The sequence below is a fragment of the Callospermophilus lateralis genome, chromosome 11, assembly GCF_048772815.1.
Source record: "Callospermophilus lateralis isolate mCalLat2 chromosome 11, mCalLat2.hap1, whole genome shotgun sequence".
NCBI classification, from domain to species: Eukaryota; Metazoa; Chordata; class Mammalia; order Rodentia; family Sciuridae; genus Callospermophilus; species Callospermophilus lateralis.
Genome location: NC_135315.1, coordinates 15,781,327 through 15,801,597, shown reverse-complemented (window position 1 = coordinate 15,801,597; position 20,271 = coordinate 15,781,327). Strand labels below are relative to the sequence as shown.

Genomic DNA, 20,271 nt, shown 5'->3' with positions numbered 1-20,271 from the left:
GAAATGTAGGTGGGGGTCCAACCCTAAAAGCAAAGCAGTGAACTTCACTGTGGAAAATTCTGATTTTGTCACTCTTCTTCTTTTTTTTAAAAAAATATTTTTTTAGTTGTAGATGGACATGGTACCTTTATTTAATTAATTTATTTTTATGTGGTGCTGAGAACCAAACCCAGTGCTTCACACATGTGAGGCAAGCGCTCTACCACTGAGCTACAACCCCAGCCCACTGTCACTCTTCTTGATGAGAAGATATAGCCTTAAAGTCACTCATACAGTCAAGGACCAAACCCTTGTATGTGTGTGTGTGTGTGTGTGTTTTAATACTTAGTTTTTAGTTTTAGGTGGACACATATCTTTATTTTACATTTATGTGGTGCTGGGATTGAACCCAGTGCCTTGTGCATGCTAGGCAAGCACTCTACCACTAAGCCACAACCCTAGCCCCATAGTTTTATCATTTGGAAAAAATGAGATTATGTAAGCAATGTTTCATGTTCTCTGATACACCGAGGAATGGTGGAATAGTATGAACACAGAAACTCCTGTCCTCGTACTGTGTGTGTGTGTGTGTGTGTGTGTGTGTTTCTCAGGATTGAATCCAGGGATACTCTACCACTCAGCTACAGCTCCAGCCTCTTCTAAAATTTCATTTTGAGACAGGGTCTCCCTAACTTGAAGAGGCTGGCCTTGAAGATGTGATCCTCTTGCCTCAGGCTCCCAAGTTGTTGGGATTACAGGCATGGCCACTGCATCCAACTTGTACTTTAGATAGAAATTACCAGTTCTATGCAATTTTTTCATTATTTTGTGGTGAGTATAAGTGAATAATAAAATTAAGAGTCGGAAAATTCAGACAAATAATCTATGATTATAAAAGCTATTTCACATAATTACTTCTATATGTAGAACCATGTCCTTATTTAGAAGTGGTCTGAAAGAGTGGTTAATTTTTATAGCAGAAAGAAGGAAACCATAGGAATCTGACACCCGCTTGTCCCCTAAAATGAGTAGAGAGGAGCATAAACTGCAAGTCCCAAACGTCCCAAATGCACGCGCTGCCATACAAACTGGCCCCGACTATGAACATGAATCTCTGCGTGAAAACAGAAGAATCCATTTGTTTAGTAATGCCATTCTAGGAAGATTGCTACACACTACTGTTTGACTTAAAATACTTTAAATTTTCTTATCCGTTCTTGATTTTTATTTCTAAGTGTAAAAATGTAAGAATTTGTCTTAGAGCTAAAATGTGTTATTCTATCCAAACTGGATTTAATTTTTGGATTAATCTCACTCCCTAAGTTTATCCAGCAGCAGACATCATATCTAGTCCTTGACTAACAGGAAAAAGCCTTAGCAACATGTTCTTCTTGGAGCTGGCGGTATACCGTGAGATGGTCTCCTTCACCTTCAGACTCTAGGCGGGATATTTTGTCCTGTGATTTTATATCCCTTATTAGGGAGTATACATCTCTCCCAGGGATACAGCTACATCCATAAACATCAATCATAGATGTTTTAAAGGTGTCCTTTGAACATTAAATAACTGCAGTTGTGAACACTGTAGATTAAAGAAGAAATCTCAACAAGAATTTGATTGATATCAGGTATCCAAGATCTATCTCGGAGATCCACGCCACTGATATGAAAGAGAGAGAGAGTCCCTCCCTCTGGAGTCTATTTCAGGCATAAAATATTAAGTAAGAATTCATAAAAGGCATATTACTCATCTTAAATCAATTCACCATGCTAACAACCAGGCTTGAATGCAGTTTGTGGTATTTAGCTTGTAGGCAGGGTAAGTAAAATTCTCAGACAGCCAAGATCTTAAAGATGAAATATGATTGGACAGCTCAGCAGTTTGGAATACCTTCTCTGGGGTCAGCCTGCCTGGCATGGAATTCCTACTTTTCAACATACTGGCTGTGAGATCGTAGGTAAAATTTCTTAATTCTTAGGTGCAGTTTTCCTATCTGTAAAATGGGGCAAGTGTGTGTGTGTGTGTGTGTGTGTGTGTGTGTGTGTGTGTGTGTGTATGTGTGTTAGATACATATAGATGTATGAAAATTAAGTAAGCTAATGCGTATTAGTTACTTAGTACAGTGCCTGGTCTGCTGTAAGAACTTACATATGGTAACTATTTTGACTGCTATCATTATCATCCTCATCATTCTGCTAAAAAATATGATATTGTTCCTATTATTTGTTATCATCCTAGGCGAAAATATTTAAACAATTGCCAGTTTTTGCATGACGACGTTATCACCATGTTTTGCTGTCTTCTTCCATTTGAAATAAAAGCTAGACTCGAGCATGCAGTGGCTTAGACCATAAGTCACAAACATGAACGCCCAGTGCCTTGAACTCTTAAAATCAAAGTGTTCCAGCATTTCTGATGCAGATGGTATTTGCAGACCATCGACATCGAGTCTTTTAACCACAGGAAAGAAGAGCAAGCACTCACCAAAAGTAGGAAGGCCTCACAGCTGGGAAGTGGTGGGTGGTGTCTGGGATGGAATCTTTGGGCCCATGCCTTACCCTGCACCTCTCCCTGCCCTGACCTTTAGGATTCTGTAACATCTCCTTTTTGAGTACACACACACACACACAGGAGTAGGAAACTGTCTATCCCCCAGAATTCTCCATACCTGTTTGGAAGATGACCCGCTTGAATTCCGGGATCTCTCAAAATCTATCTCTTGCCCCTCAAACTGATCTTGTTTCTTCTCATCCTTTGAGTCTCTTCTGTATTCCTGTCGTCTCAAACAAGCCTAGAGAAAACAACAAAAAATGTTTCTTTGTTTTTGATTTATGACTAGTTTTGGCAACTTGAGGCTTCATTGTGATTGTGAGGAGCATAAGATAGATGTTATCCTTCTCTGAGGGTTCCTAAAGTGTCGGCTATCAAGTATAAAGACCAGGCATTGCCCTATTGGCCTTTCGCACAAAACGCCAGGTCAAAAATATCAGTCACTGCTTTAATAAGTCCAAATAATAAACACACTAACAGGCATTTTGTCAAGAACTTACCCAACACTTGCCTTCTCGAGGAAGGTTATACTGATCTGCCATATCAGCTTCTCCTTCCATCTCATTCTCTTCCTAGATGCCCCTTCTTGCTACTCCTGCCTGCAAGGTTACCCTCAGTGTGCAGAATTTTCACATTAGCTTTAGCACATGCTACTCCCTTTGCTCGGAATAACCTCCACACAATGTTCCCTTGGCCAATCCTGCTGATCATTAAGAACCAGATCATGGGACATCTTTTCTCTTTCATTTTCCTGATTACTCCTCTTCTCTGGTATGGTCAACTTTGGTCCAAAATTATTAAATGGAAGATTCCAGAAATGAACAATTTATGCGTTTTTGAACTGAGTACCATTCTAAGTAGCATGATGAATCTCACTTTTCTCATCTTGTCCTGTCCTAATGAATCATCCCTTTATTCAGCATATATGCTGCTTGTCTACCGATTACTGTGTAGCTATCTCAGTGATCAGAACCAATGTGGTAACATCAAAGTGCTTATGTTCACTCGACCCTTATTTTACATAATAACAGTTCAAAGTAGTGATGTTGGCAATTTTATTAAAGTATATTGTTAAAATTATTCTCTTTCATTAATTCCAGAAATAGTTTTGCTAAGTTGCTGACAGTATTGTCAGACTTACGGTCCTCCTGCCTCAGCCTCCCAAGTAGGTGGGATTATAGGCATGTGCTACTATTGTGCCTCACTTATTGTTATTCATCTTTTACTGTGCCTGATTTATAAACTCAGTTTTATCATTTATATGTAGATATCAGGGGAGAAAACAATATACAGGAGTCATTGTTATTTGCAGTTTTAGGCACATATTGGGGACTTTGGGCTCAATCTCTTGTGGATAAAGGGTAACCCTTTATCTTAATATTAATTGAACTGCATTTTGGCTTTGGAAAAAAAATACCAATCCCTAAATGCGAAATAATAAAAATAAAATAAGCAACAGAACTAATTCCCCCCATTTTTCTTAGCAAAATTCAAATAAAATCTGGTAACAAATCTCTCTCTCCTCTAGTAACTAGGACTAAAAAAATTCAAGATATCATGTGCTTTGAAGATCTCAACTGACATTTTAAATAATCCCAAAGAGTAATACTTTAGGAGTATTTCTATACTTGTAGACCCAGTGACCTAATTCACCTTTGCCCTTCTAGGGTCAAATCATCCACTGTCACAGTGAATGGATTTGGTGTGGGATCAACAATATTGTTACTAAAGTAGACCTGCCATATCCTGCTTCCTGGACAGGCTGAGAAAGGAAAGATTTCTTTTCCTTCTTTTCCTTCTGTTACAAGAAACACTCTGTGATGTGATATGGCAGTACTTTCCAGAGTTTCATGCCATGGAGAAAGTCTAACATTATGCTACAAGGTTAAGAATAGAAATGACCTGATACTAGCAAAACATTGAGCACCTGCTCACACTGTGCTTCTCAACTGAATCACAGGTAAGGCCCTGGCCTCCAGCTCGTCCCCAGAAGCCAGATGGTCATCTGCAGCAGGTGGAATCCTGGATTCCAGAAGAGAGATGGAATTGCACCCCGCCTTGCTTGGAGAGGAAGAACACTCTGAAATGACGGTTCCCCCGCATCCCCCCCCCCCCGTCCCACTGTTTGTCTTATTTTTTTAAAAGTAATGCCACATAGATAGTAAATCATTGAAATAAATAACCTGGTAGTGTTTATTTCATAATGTAAAAAAGAAAATGCAAAGAACACTAGATAGTAACTATAATGAATAAGTTAAATAAACAAGAAATGATAAATGAGCCAAAGCAAACCTAAAAGAAATCTGAAGAGCTTGATGAAGTTCAATGAAATATGAGCCACTTTTCTGTCCTTTTATGACGTCTGCAAACCAGAACTCCTGGGAGGGGGATTCCTGGCATGGAGTGTTGTTTCCCAAAGTGACAGATGTCTGTGTCGCCTTAACCTACTGGTATTAAAGGCTGAAAGTGGAGGAGCCAGTATGAGCACATGCACGTAGGACCACGGCAGATTTTGTGGGATGAACAGAATTCTTGTGGGCTGAGTGTTTTTTGAAAATTCTCTCCAAGAATGCATACGACTTAAATATTTCTTTACCAAAAGGGAGGAGGGATAGATGGACTTGCTATACTGAAAAGCATTTCCCCCGCCTCTGGTTCCTTTTCCCTCCTCGTGTAAATTAGCAAGAACAAACCAGCGGCAAGGTCGGTACTTGATCATTTTAATCTTGAGATGACCAGCAATCTTTCTGTGCAAATCAAACATCAATCCTCTCAGTCATAGCTCTGCTGAGAAGGAACACGGGAACAGAGCCACCAGACTTCTGGTCCTAGAAACAAGCAAGAACCTAGCCATATTTTCCCCAGAAGGCTACTTTTCTTTGTATTTGTAAATGTGAGTGATTTTGGGTCATTGCTGTTGACAAGATCTCTATGGTAGGGATCCTGAAGTGACCAGCAGAGGGTGAAACCCACGGGTTGGGAGGAGGAACGGATTGGCAATTAATAACCTGCGCTTCTATCATCCTCCCCTTCTATTCCATGTGTCAGGCCTGAGATGGCTATAAAGAAGCTTCTGCCGTGTGGCAAGACCATCAGAGGGCAGTCTTGAAATGGAAGGCTGCAGGTGACTTCTTTCTTTCCTTCTGGGGAGAGCCAGGGCTTCCTTCTTCGCTTCTCCTTTGGTAGTGTCCCCGCTCGGCGGTCAGCCCACCCTCTGACGACAGCACAGGCAGTCAGGCTGCCTTTTGTGCAGAAGCATCCACCATGGGGGCAAATCACAGAATGTGCCTGTCTGCCTGTGGGGGACAGCGGGGGCTTTGTGACTCACTGTAACTCAATCCTGGTAAACACCACGAGCCCCAGGGCTGCTACTTTCTAGCATTGAGAACTAACTCCATTGATTGTCAGCTCTCTCATCTGCAAGACTGTTAGGAGGAGAGCGGGAGGTTCTGTGGGTAACATGGGAGCAGTGACTGGCCCATGGCAAGGGTTCCCTCAAAGGTCCCCCTCCCCTATGTCGTCAGGTTTTTAATTGCTGTTTTCAATCCTATTTCCTGGTTTACTTCTATTTCCAAAGTCAGCCCTTGCCAAAGCGCATGACTATGATCTTGGCCACAGAAGAAAGAGCCTTTCTGTCTGGGTCTGGGGCTCATCATTGCTTTTCTGCCCTGTAAGTAGAGCTCTGTTTCCCTGCCTAGAGTCCCCAGACGGCCCAATGAGCAGCTCCTGCTCTCAGTCACTTGGGGTCACATCGTAAACCACTTTTTCTTTGGCATTACAACTTTCTGAGCCTGCAGTTGTGCTCAGAGATTCTTTTTTTATTATCTGTCTTCCTTCTTTAGTCACCAGTGGGACTCCTGATGACTTAAGAAGCCACATGCCACAGGAACACTTGCCAGCCACATAGCTCTGGTGTAAAAACCATCCTGAAAGTGATCTGGCTTCACATCTCTGTCAGTAATGGCATCCACAGGGCTATTGTTACACTAACCCTGGAGGTATTTTGAGACGTGCATGGCCACTGCCTTTAATTGCTGCTGCTTTGTTGTTCTTATGCTCTAATATACAAAACCTGGGGACTGGGTTTTAATTATCATTGATAACATTCTTGAAATTCATTCATTTTAAAAGGTTAAGAAACTGAAGCCACTAAAAAGTTTGACATGATAGTCTCCTCATAAATAAATAAATAAAACACGCATCTCACAGGTGAGCCAGGGAGAGAATCTTTTCCCTGTTGGAAGGGAAGTTGAGTAACAGGTTGTGTATCCTTTATCTGGATGTTGGGGACCAGAACTGTTTCAGATCTCAGATTTTTTTTCTTCCAGATTTTACAGACTTTGTGTATATTACAGAATGACATGTCTGGAGGATGGGGTCCAAGCCTAAACAAATTCATTTATGTTTCATCTTTACCTTATATTTTATTCAATATTTTTAATAACTTTGTCTATGAAACAAATTTTTCTCATGTGGAATTTTCCACTCGGGGCTTCATGTTGGTGATTCAAAAAAATGTTTTGTGTTTTAGATTTTGGATTTTCAGATTAGTGTTGCTCAACCTGCATCTGCCCCTGCAACTCTTGCCACCTGGTATAAAGTCACCTATCATGTCCTTGAATAAATCTATATTGTCACGTTTAGTTGTTTGATCTGCACTTAAAAGAATCAAGATTCTGAATAAGGGACATGGGACGAAACCCATTTGGACACATTCGGTGGATTACAGAAAATTGTTCTGAAATGCCAGGTGTAATCTTTCCCTCCTGCTTTCTAGTAGACATTAATGGCTAAATTCTGCCTTCCCTTACATAAACACATTTGACCACAAGGAAACACACACACATACACACACACACACATAACTATGCAGCATGAACACCCTTGAAGAAATAGAGCCAAATTCTGAGATGGCATATAATTATATACTAGTTTACCAGATTCTGAAATAGCATGTAATATGCCAAATAGATGTTTGTTCCCTCTTGTTTTCTCAAAAGGGTCCCACCCAGCCACTGAAAGGAGTAGTATCAAAATAACTCAGGGTGGGTTTATCCCTCTTCTCCTGCTGCTAGCACAGAGACCTGAAAAGCACTGCTAATTTGGTGCATACCAACCCTTAGCATATTTTAGGATGGAGCAGGAATGGTTTACGCTGGAGGTTTCTAAGGGCTTCAATTTGAGCCAGTTCATTAAAGGCAAGTCAGGCACAGGAAGGAATATGTGGCAAATGTATATGATTTGGGAGTCACACCTAGTTATTAGGTCTTACACTATTTGTACACCCTGAAACAGGGAATCCCTGGTGTCCCCAGCAGATGGCTGAACTGAGAGAGAAAACAAGGATTTCCACAGTTGGTAAATGACCAAGCTCATCGATATCTATCCAACATCAAGTCTCAGTAAATTATCTAAATACATATAGGTCATATGTGGGCCAGGTTACTGAGAGGTCACTAAAGTCATACAATAAATTCTTTTCTGGGGAGGGTTGCGGGGTATACCAGGAATTGAACTCAGGGGCACTCAACCACTGAGCCACGTTTTTATTTAGAGACAGAGTCTCACTGAGTTGCTTAACACCTCGCCATTGCTGAGGCTGGCTTTGAACTTGTGATTTCCCTGTCTCAGCCTCCCGAGCCACTGGGATTACAGGCGTGTGGTACCACGCCTGGTATGTAATTGAATCTTAAACCACTACTTTAAATACTTTTTGAAACAAAGCAAGAAATAGATTGAATCATATAACTAAAAAAAAAAATCAGTGCTGTTCCCTTTCAAGTAGTTACTATCTCTGTACACTCACTTCAACAATACCCAGAGCATCTTCAAGACAACCATACTCATTTTTTGCAAATCTCTGGATAAGTGGGATTGAAAATGCTAAAAGAAAAAAAAAAAGGTGAATTTGACTCTTAAGAATAGTCATGGGTTGGGGTTGTGGCTCAGCGGTAGAGCACTCACCTAGCACGTGTGGGGCCCTGGGTTAGATCCTCAGCACCACATAAAATAAAATAAAAATATTGTGACCATGTACAACTAAAAAATAAATATTAAAAAAAAAGAATAGTCACAGGTCAGCTGGATCTAAGTCTAATAATAGAGTTGGTGGCCAAGTTAGGTTAATATTGACTTTAGTGAATGACAGGGCCCATGGTTCAACATAAGAGAGACTCAATCCTTGCCCTTAAGGAGCTGTTGTGCATTTGCTCAAAAGATAATTGTAACACAATCTCACTAGCCCTGTGATATAAAAGAGATATAAAAGGGTACTATGGTTTTGGGATGATGGGAATGTTCTAAAACTGATAGCCCTAGCTGCAAACTTGGTAAATTTACTAAAAATCATTAACTGAACAGTTAAAACATTGAATTTCATGATATGTAAAGTATAAAGGTTTTACAAAATTAAAAATAAAATAAAACTACTGTGAGTATGTCTTGTGAGTACAGAGGTTTCCTTTAGACCTAAATTAAAACTATGATCCTCACCACCCTTGTGTCAAGAGAGCGAAGTGCAAAGGGGAAGAGGAGGTTGGGGGTGGGGGTTGAGGCTTGAGGCTGGGTCAGTTTGCTCAGGTTCTTGGGTCCCGGGCCTGCCTTTAAGTGTAGCAAAACACCGAAAAGATTTTGTGTATTCCAATGGCCTAGTCAAATGCACAGCTTAGATTTCAAGAAAGCAATCTGAAAGACGACAAGAGAGATCACAGAGGCAAGGAGATCGGTTATAAGGATGTCATAATAGTCTTGGAGAGAAATTGTGGAGGTTGGAACCACAGTGGTGGCACTAAGATAAAAAGGAAAACAAAAGGTCGTGAGCTCATAGGTGAACTCGGCAGGGCTTATAACTGGTGGGGTGTGGGTGGGGAGGGAGAGGAAAGAGCCAAGGCAGGCGCAGGCCATAGGAAACAAGGCAGGGAGCGGACACGTGGCGTACAGCTGTCCAACATACAAATGGCACGTTGAACAGGCGATGCCTATGTAACTTCCAGGTGGAAATATCCAATAAACGAGTGAGCTTATGGTTCTGACACTTTGGGCAGGCTCCTGTCCACAAGTCGTTAGTGTAAAGTAGAGGTTGTTCTGTGGGTCACAGATGGGAGATGCATGAGCATGTCTAGACAGTCAGTGAGGAGGAGGGAAGGTCAAAGACAGACAAGGGGCCCTGGGAGGGAGAGGCTGGAGAGCAAAAGGGTGGGACCAACACCTCAGCTGGTCCTTGGAAGGAAGGAGGTCACTCCCCAGAGACCTGAGGGCTAGCCTGGGTTACAGGGGAAATAGGCTGGGTGCATTCCATGTGCTGGCTGTGGGTTTTTCATTTAGTTTCGTTGGTATGTGAAATAAGAGGGGAAATAGAAGTAAGGGGTTGGAGGTTTGAAGAGTGGAAAGGTTTAAAAGAGTGATGATAACACGAGGGACTGATGGCAGAGGAAGGGTGCTGAAGTGAGTCTCCCCTCATTCTCTCTTTCCCTCACTCCTCCTCTTCATCTAGCAAGATGTCTGTTCTGTTGTTTCCTGGGTCGGGCCACTTTTTGCCACCTCCACAACTACCAACCAAGTCACCATAATCTCTCTTCTAAATTTCTTTTTTCTTTCTTTTTTTTTTTTAAGAGAGAGTTGAGGGGGGGGGACAGAGAGAGAGAGAGAGAATTTTTTAATATTTAATTTTTAGTTCTTGGCGGACACAACATCTTTGTATGTGGTGCTGAGGATCGAACCCGGGCCGCACGCATGCCAGGCGAGCGCGCTACCGCTTGAGCCACATCCCCAGCCCTCTCTTCTAAATTTCCATTTGAGTTTCACCATGAATTTTTCTGCTTTTTCTGTTGCCCTTTTGGTCCTTTCCCACGTAAAGCTGAAAATGATGCGGGTATGGGTTTTGCTGGGATAGAACCCCCAGGGGCGCTCTTTCACTGAGCTACATCTCTAGCCTTTTTTATTTTTTATTTTTTTATTTTGAGGCAGGGTCTTGCTAAGTTGCCCATGCTGTCTTTGAACTTGTGTTCCTTTTGCCTCAGCCCCCAGTAGCTGGGATTATAGGTATGTGCCACCATGCTGGCCCAAAGTGATCTTTTCAATATGTAGATCAGATCCTACTACTTAAAACCACTCAATAATTCTCACAGTGTTAAGAATCAAATCTAAATGCCAAGCTTTGCCCTGTGAGACCCAACACGATCTGCTCCTATGAACTTCTTCTGCCTCCTCATTACTTCCTCTCGGGAATATCTTTCAGCCACTCTGGTCGGCTTCTGTTTCTTCCAGTGTTCCAGGCTAGTTCCTGCCTCAGGGCACTAACACTCGATTTTCTTCTACTTGGGAGGTTCTAGGCTCTTTCCCATCATTCATTGTTAAGGTACATAAACAAGTCAGATTGGCACCTGTTATTTTGCCAGAAAAATGTTAGAGTCTGTAAACAAGTCTGGATGGCGCCTGGCCAAATGCCAGAGGGAGTGGTTTGTAAAGTAACAAAAGCGAGCCATTAAGTCTGGAGATTCCTTATTGGTTGACTGTTGTATCTATTTTATGCTAATTAGATAAGCTGTGTAAAATGTATAAATATCGCTCAGATCCTACAATAAACGGCTCTCATTCCTGCTGCATCAACATACACAAGTTATTTGTCACCCCCCGGTTATTTTGCTGCAGCCGGACTGCGGCAATTCATTTCTTTGGACAGTTAATAATTTGAGATAAATCAACTTAAAAGAGGAAAGCTCACAGTTTTTGAGCTTTCAGTTCTTGGTCTATCGGTCCCATTGCTTTGGGCCTATGGCAGCACCATACAACATGGTGGGAGTGAATGGCAGAGGAAGTGGGTTCACCTCATGGCCACTGGGAAGTGAGAGAGAGAGGGAGAGAAGGAGGAAGGGACTGGATTGCGACTATCCCACAGATTCCACCCCTGAAAGGTTCTACCACCAACAGTGTCAAGCTGGAGGCCAAACCTTTCATACACGGGCCTTTGAGGGGTTATTCCAGATCTAAACGATAGCAGTAGTTAAAACTATCTTACACACTTGCTCATAGGTGTTATTCCCCCATGCCTAGGACAAGAACTCTGGGAGAAGAGATATCTCATCCAGCACATAGTAGGCCCTTGATAAATACTGGCTGAATGAATGAAAAGGCAACCCTGAAAACCCAACTGAGATTAGAAAATAAGACGACAATGCCTCCAAGTTACACGGTTGTGTGTGCTTTTTCTTCAGCAGGGACCACAGAGTAATAAGATTGTTCTCCCTATGTGCCTGTTCTAGAGACAATCTCAAAAAGTATTTCCACGCCCAAGCCAGGTGGCAGAGGCATCTTTGTGAGAAGGAGATGGATTTCTAGGGTGACTGGTTCAGATGTTTACATCCTTATTTGTTTTCCAGAAATTCCCTGGATTTTATAGTTTTCTTATATGTGGGCTGGCAAGTTGTGGGAGGAAATTGCTGACTCCGTTTCCAGCCCCAAAGTGAAGCCATATTATACAGGTGAAATCAGGTTACTGAGACAGGTTTGGTTTCCTTGGTGACCCAGGAGGTTCGGTTATATTTGAAATTACTAAGGAGGAGAAGGGGAAAAAAAAAAACAAAAAAAAAACCCTCAGAACGGCAGATCTTTATTCTCCTTAGGGAAGGAGTGCTTTTCCATCCTCCAACAAGGCTGAGGACATGGCTCTTGATTGGTGAGGGCTGACCTCCGGCAGGGGGGGATGACTGACACCTTGTACAGCTCCCAGAATCCCACAACCCAGTCTAGCAAGTTTGTCCTATGCCAGCCCCCAGTAATTGCATCATGACCCCTAGGGCTCCTTTTCTGTTTTGTTTTTGCATGTAAACACCGTAACCAGGGAGACCAACAGTTAGCTTATTGTAGAATATGTAACCACCCTTCTTCTGACAACAGAAGAGCATGTTATTTTATACACGACCCAGTTAACCCTTTATAGTCTTTTTTTTTCTTAGTTGGTTTGTGGAAACCCTGATGTCTTTTGTTGTTGAGGGCTGTGTGTCAAATGCTGCCCTAAATACTCTTTATCTTGTTTCTTTCTTTTTTTTTTTTTTTGGTGATGATGTTGTGAAATGGATGCCATTGTTCTCCCCATTTGACAGATGAGGAAACACAGACTCAGGAAGGTGTAGTGATTTTTTCATGGTTACCCCCTGTGGAAATGATGACTGAGTATCATAAGCTGATACTCTAGTCTGCATACTTGCCAACACTGTAAGAGAAGGTGAAAGACACTCCTTACTTTCCACAATTACCTGATACTCAGAGTCCCCCTTGTGTTGCATGTCCTGCAGACACTGAACATCACTGACGAACTTCTGTCTATCCTTTACTTCATGCAACATGATTCTTAATTCCTGACCTGCATATAAAAGAGAAATAAATGTGCTGTGACGGACTCCTTTGTGACTGCCATGTTTGGATTTATTTTCCAGTAATTGCTTTTATTCTCTTATTAATCTAATCTCCGTTGCTTGAAAGGCACAGATGCTCCTTTCAGGCTGAAGGGGCTTCTTGTGTTGGTGCTGAAGCCCGTATAGCTCTCCTGTTCTGGGCATAAATAATGCAGCCACATTCATCAGTTGGCCTCAGTGAGCCTGTCCTGCTTATTCACAGGGAGTGAGGTTGAGTGACACACGGATTCAGAAGCACTTCTATAATGTGCCAAAAAAAGAAAACCCCAAAACCTACCTGAATTATCAATGACCAAGTCATAAGTCCCAGGTTTCTTATATTTATTTACATAACAACCATTTTACCCTTATTCCAACCTAGGCACTGTGCTAGGTACTGGGTACAACCACCAGCCACACAGACATGGTTCCTGCCTTTGTGCCGCTTCTAGGCTAAGGTGGAAAACTGACGATGAACAAATGAAATTTAACTGCCAATAAGTGCTATGGAACAGAAGTATGGGGTTCTTTGAAGGAGTGTTATGGGAGAGCAGAACCTGTTCTGGAGGGGTCAGGGAACACTTAGGAAAGACACTGGGTTTGATAAGGAGTGAGATAAGCAAGAATTGGAACAAAGAGAACAGCAGGTATAGAGGCTTTAGGACATGAAGGGGCAGATGCAGATGAGGAAGGGGCAGGGGCAGGGTGGGGGGGAGATTGGGGAAGCAGCACCAGAAAGGCTGGGGGATTGGCGAGAACCAGCTCATGTGAGTCCTCGAAGGCCATAGTTGGAAGAGTCATATGAAGCCTTTAACAGGTTCCAATCTGGGGAATAAATGATTTGATCTGTGTTTTTAAAAGACCTCTCCAGCTGTAGTAGGGAGAATGGTTGGGGATGGAGTGAAACACGGAACCAGGAAGACCACTGGGACAGGTGATAATAACCCAGATGAAGTAAAATGGTGGCCAGGCTTGGTTAGCCAAGGTTGAGGGAAGAAAGAGGAGGAAGAAGAAGAAGAGAAAAAGGGAAATAGGGACAGAGGGGGAATCATAGCTCCTACTTCCAGCCTCTGGAAGTGCCAGGCCCTGTTCTGAGCGTTTACACACATTAACTTAAGTCAATCTGCAGGACAATGCTGAGAGGTAGGCACTGTATTTCTGTTTTGCAGGTGAGGAAACTGAGGCACAAAAATTAATAATTTGCCTAAGGGTACACAGCTATTAAGTAGAAGAACTTGGACTGGAACCCAGAGAACCTGGTGCCAGTGTCCACACTCTTCACCGCAACTGATAAGAAGGATGTTCAGGAGGGAAAACCATCTGGACTTGGTGACTGTAGGGATGGGGTGGAGAAGGGAGTGTCGAGGAACCCAGGTCACTGGCTCAAGTTCGCTGGCTGGGGGACCAAGAGTCCATTCAGAAAACAGAGGAGCAGCAGCTGAGAAAACAACACGGAGTTTAATGTGTCCTGGCCCTTCCGCAAGAGGAGATGTCAAGCAAGCAGTTAGATGCGGGACTCTGAAGCCAATTAGGTAAAGATTTGGGCAAACAATGACTTAGGTTAAAGTAGAATGGAGACCGAAAAGAGAAAATGGACACAAAACAAACCTGTGACAACAAACTCTATAATTTGTTGAACAGGTGGCCAAAGAGAAGCCCTGTGAAGAAGCCTGGGAGGCCAGAAAACAAGGTTGGTGCCCTTTCTGAGCTTGGGGAGGTGGTAGCGAATAACCCTGGTGACAGCAGTTAGCAAAGGGACAGTTCTGAGGACAAAGCGCAAACAGGAGGTAAGGAAGTAGAGGATTTAAAAAAGTTTGGTTCTGGTTGGCACGGTCAAATTCATGACCATAATATTAAAGCTCACAAAGGGATAAAATGGCACTGTTCATAATGAGATGGGTAGACCTCACCTATAGGGTCGATGAAGCCCCCACAAGATTCCTGTCTATTGTCCCGTGATGCCCTTTCATTTATTTCTACACATATTTTCTTCATGGCCATGGTGTGACAGGGCCTGCTCTAGGCTCTGGGTAGACAGGCTAAAAGAGACATCCTAGTCCTCAGTGTGTGGCCTCTGTGGCCTTCCCGAACGCCTCAGGTTTATTTAGTCATGTAGATACTGGCAGAGGCAGGTTGTCCCTGACTTGTGGTGACCCAATGTCTCGTCTGGTAGTTATGAAATCTCTCAAGGTTTATTGTCTACCTCTGAACAATAGGAAAAACTTTTGCTGGTCCTCAGGGGAAATAACTTTCTCTCAAGTATAGAATGTTGGTCTTTGAGAGTCAGAGTCTGAAACTGCAACCCAATATTTAGATTCCACAGTCCATAGCCAAACCAAATCTTATCTCTCAGCATTTTTTTTCCCTCTGGTACTGGTTATTGAATCCAGGGGCACTGGATCACTGAGCTACACCTCCAGTCCTTTTTTTTTTTTTTTTAATTTTGATATAGGGTATCCCTCAGTGCTGACACTGGCCTCCATCTTGAGATTCTCCTGCCTCAGCCTTGTAGTAGCAGGGATTACAGGTGTGAGCCACCACATCTGATAATCTCTCAGCATTTTAATAGTCCTTTATGAGACTAGATTTTAAAGGATCACTTTTCATTTTTCATATAAATTTGTACCTGCATAGAATGAAGTTCTGTTCCTACTCTTTTCAGAAAACTATGGTGTTAATGAGAGAGAGAGATCCCTGCTGCTACTGTTGGGAAGAGAAGCCTGTCTGAATATTAGTCAGAGAACATAAAGATCATAATGAAAATGTTAATGGTCACTAAAGAGGCACATCCCAGAGTCCAATCAGATGGTTACAAAGTTAACATAGCAAAGTCAGCTATTATGGTTTTAACACAATGTTATTTTAAGAAGGCCTCTAAATCAGAAGGCATGAAATCACTTTGTCTAAAGAGGCAGGAAGTAATGCTATTGAATAACTTGCTAGGTTACTTCTGACTTCACAATCACCTACCAAATAAAGGACTTTACAATTGCCTACCAAATTCTCTCTCCACCGCCATCCCAAGTCTCTATTACACTGTATTTGGGAGCATCATGGCACTACATGTAATTACTTATTTCAGTTCATCAAGACTCTGAGATTAAATGATACTGTAGGCACCAAGGAAATAGACTGTAGAGATTGTCCAAGGAGATGGTTGATTATCTCAGGTTAGGCAAATATTCTCCCACATTCACTTCATACCACACTGCAGGTTTGAAAAAGTGATCAGGATGAATAAGAAACAGAAGTAACCGTATGGATATGATCCCACAGGAGAAAATCATGGGGCTCAGTTTTGTGGGCCTACTCAATCAGATGGCCATTTGAAGCCAAGAGTTTTTCATCAGCAAATACAGACAGGTGGGAGGAGTGGAAGACAATGATAATAAAAATGGCCAAGGCATATGTTTCTAAAATAGCATTCCATATTGTCTTCTACTGCTCACCTTTAAGCTGCTTCTCAATTTAGAATCCACTCATGGTTATGCATACTTCTGTTTTAAATCTTTCGTGAAAATGTACTGTGTCAAATTTGTGCTTTAGAAATCAGTGAAGAGGCCATGTTAAGTAGTGGGAGGGAAAGAGGTAGAGGGATAAGGGAACTTGCCTCATTGAAAGCAAGAGCTAAGGATTCTTCTTGGCCTCCAAATTCTACACATCTGTGAAATTTCAATGAGAAAAATTCTAAGAACTTTGTGACACACAAATTTCTCTTTAGTGTAAATTTCCAATGAATTCAAACTGGGTCTCCTTGAATAAGGAGAAGAGAATTTGATTGCCGAATACATTTTTAAAAAATTTCTCTCTCTCTTTCTCTCTCTGTATATGTATATATGTATAATTTTTAGAGAATTGAATGATTTCATATATATGACTATATATAACATACTATATATAATATATATGAGTTTTTACAAATATAAGGAGTCCTGTTTTGTGGCCATGTTTATTTAAGAATGATTTGAAAGGAGACCTTTTTAATAAGCTATTTTGCTGTTTTCAGCTTATAATATTATAATATTAGAAATATCATTAAAGTTGGTTTCAACAACTAAACAAGCTGTAAATTTAACCTCCTCTTTGGCTGAAGCTTCCTTTAAAACAATTTAAATGGTAATGTTAATACCTGGCAATCAGGTTTATAAATTCTCTCTTTTCCACAATTGAGTGCCTGGAAGAAAGATTTCAGATCTTAATTCAACCTTTTTCACAATTAATTTGTAATAACAAGAATTGCAGGATTTGTTTCAATCTTAGATTTACAAAATAATATTAGCGTTTTTAAATATTTTAACTTATAAAAATGTCTTGATAATAGGGGTTGGGGTTGTGGCTCAGTGGCAAAGCACTCGCCTAGCATGTGCGAGGCCCTGGGTTTGATCCTCAGCACCACATAAAAATAAATAAATAAAGGTATCGTGTCCAGCTACAACTAAAAAACCAAAATTTTAAAAATATCTTGATAATAATAGTGATTTGAGGCCAATTTTCCTAACTCCCTGAGTCCTGGGATCATAGAGAAAGAGGAGTCATTGTTGGGAAAGGCAGGGAAATCTTTTGACTCTTCCTAGCCAGTTTGGCATAGGAAATCAAGGTGGTGGGGGGGTGGATGAGGGCGAGGAAGAAGCTTGTTGTTCAAGGCGGCCACTTTACTTTTGCTGTTTAACTAAGGGAGATGGGCCATCACATATTGACGATCAAACCCAGAGAGACTCAAAGTGTAACTGGGAAACTTTGGGGACGTGGGGGGGGGGCGGGCGGGGATGCCACAGGTTTGACAAGCCCATTGGTGCTATCATTAATACCAAATATCACCAATATACCTTTCCTGGACTTGCAGGTTTGAAGAGGGTGCAGTGAAGTCACGTAGGTGCGCAGGGGCTGCCCGTGAAGACTCCCCAAATCAGTGCTTTAGAGGCTGGGAAAAGGGGGTGGAGGGGGGCGGGGGGCCATCCCCAGGAGGGCGGCCCTGTTATCTGGAGGCCCTACCTCCCTCCAGAATCTTAGAAGTACGTCGCTTCCCACAGGAGGTCTGGGCTAGGCGGGTCAGTTACCTTGAGAGCCTACACTTTGTCTCCTAAAGGGGCCAAGGAGCGGATTCGGCGGGCGGGTTCAGTGCAGAGGGGCTGCCCATCAATTGAACTGGGGCTGGCCTGGGCTTTTCCTCCTCCACTCACGTCTTCCCTCCCGCTTCCTCCTCCTCCTGGAGGCAGCCTTCCGCAGCGCCTGCCCGGCCTTTTTAGGGGCGGTGGCGGTGGGGTCGGCTGCCTAGCGTCCTTCCGTTTCCTTGGCAACCGGGCCTCTGCCCTCCTCGCGCTGTGTTCGGTGCGGCCCGTCGCGAGCGCAGGGGGTGGGGGGCGGGGCGGGGCGGGGCTGTGGCCTCGGAGGTCCTGAGCCCACACGTGGGCGCCCCGCCGGTTGCCGTGGGAACCAGGAGGGATGCAGTAGGGAAGGCAAAACGGTGATGGTGGCAGGAATGCAAGGGGATGCTCCAGGACGAGGCTCGCTGGCTTTGTCTTGAAGTCGGAGCCCAGACGCAGATGTAGAGGCCCTCACTTCTTCCCTGAAAGGGTCCGGTGCTTTTATCAAGAAGGAGATTAGAAAAGGAGAGAGGAATTTTTTCCAAATGAAATAATATAGAGGCCATACTTGGAAAGAGGGAAAGATACTGTAATCTTGGAGGTGGGGTTCTGCAGGGGAGCTCCAATAGAAATGCTGTAGTCCAACATAAAAACGAAGACATAAATAATTAAGCAGAATGGACACCAGAACTCTGGCCTCTTGGTTATCAGTGGTCTTCACCGACCTCCCAGGGAAATAAGTGCTTGGAGCCTTAGACCAGTGCCCACGGTTTTGGAAGTAAGGCACCTGAAGCTTTGCTAGTTTTACTGTTTTTCCAAGGTTTATTTCTGTATGTGATTCTCATAGGCAAAGATGACTCTTGCATTTATTTTGCATATTTAGGCTGTCAATAATTTGCCAGCAGATGTCAACTTAGGACATTTTAGATTGGCTGGAGGAAAAAAAAAAAAAAAAAAAGAGGAAAATAGAAATTCTTGGACCTTTCACCAGAGCCCAGAATCTTTATGTGACTGTGGATCCAGAGTCTTCTCTACAATCCCCATATCCAAGTGGTGACCATGTCCTCTACAGTCCTTCTATTCTTGTCACCACCCCCTGATTTTTAGCTCTATGACCTCTTAACTAGATTATCATGAGGATCTCCTAACACTCCCCTGCTTCTGTCCTTCACACACTATTCCCACCATTTTCTCTGCCCTAATAAGCATCAGAAGTGAATGTCTTCTGACCCTGCTAAGAAACCCTTAAAGCATCCTCTTTGTACAATGAATTCTGAACTTCTGTGCATGACTTTCCCATTTTTCTCCCCTGGGCTTGCTTTCTAGGTTTTTGTACTTTAGCACTTCTTTACTCATACTTTGGCCAGATGGGACTCTATATAACACATTGAGTCTTATTTTTTTGTCTTCGCATCAACTTCTAAGACATATCCTGAGCTGAACAGAGTCTGGACAAAATATACTTAGATGAAGTCTTGGTTTTGGGCACTTTCTCATTTGACCTTCATTGGTCACTCAGAAGTCCTTACAACCTTTTCAGTACCAGTAACCCCACCCACACTTTGTTCTTGTTTTCAGCTCTCTAGTGTCCTTTATTAAAACATTAACTAAGGACTTAACCTAAGATCACTCTCCATGATCTTTGCCTTTCAAAGGTAGGTATTTAAAAATATACCAAGTTTAAGAAACTTTGGCTTGAAACTATAATAGTCAAATGATAAGGAGCTTGTTCTGTTGGAGCTATGGTGTACCTCAAATTTTAAAAAAAATTATGATAAATGATTATTATTAATGATTAACAGGAGAAAGTTGAAGCTCAAATGACCGTGTACATAGGAGAAAAACCAGAAACAGCACTCAGAAGCAAGACCCCCACATCTGATACCTTGATGTTGCCCACTAGTAAGAAAAAGCACATGGTACTTATTGGACTCAGATTTCTCTCCTTCAATTTCAAGATCCGCATAAAATAAAACTACCTGCATCCAAAGATTGCTGTGAAGATTGAAGGAGAGAAGGCAAAACATTTAACATCATGCCTCACACATAATAAGCACTTGATAATTGGTAATTTTTTTCCTAAAGCATATTTTAAGATTTTATTTAATGCACATGAGTGTAAACCATAAATATTTTTTAAAATATTTATTTTTAGTTGTAGTTGGACACAATAACTTTATTCTATTTATTTGTTGATTTTTATGTGGTGCTGAAGATCAAACCCAGGGTCTTGCACATGCTAGGCAAGTGCTCTGCTGCTGAGCCA

General features: G+C 42.2%; 1 protein-coding gene across 3 annotated transcripts in view; it reads right to left on the bottom strand.

Annotated features, from left to right (window-relative positions):
- Positions 1 to 12,873, bottom strand: part of Marchf10 (membrane associated ring-CH-type finger 10) — an 81,529-nt gene extending 68,656 nt beyond the window's left edge. For all 3 annotated transcript variants that reach the window (XM_076870970.2, XM_076870971.2, XM_076870972.1), the window contains exons 1-2: positions 12,784 to 12,873; positions 2,649 to 2,771 (exon numbers count right to left, since the gene is read on the bottom strand). In XM_076870970.2, the coding sequence (XP_076727085.2) occupies positions 2,649 to 2,771; positions 12,784 to 12,873 (213 nt within the window). The remainder of the gene's footprint in view (positions 1 to 2,648; positions 2,772 to 12,783) is intronic.
- Between the last annotated feature and the right edge of the window lie 7,398 nt (positions 12,874 to 20,271).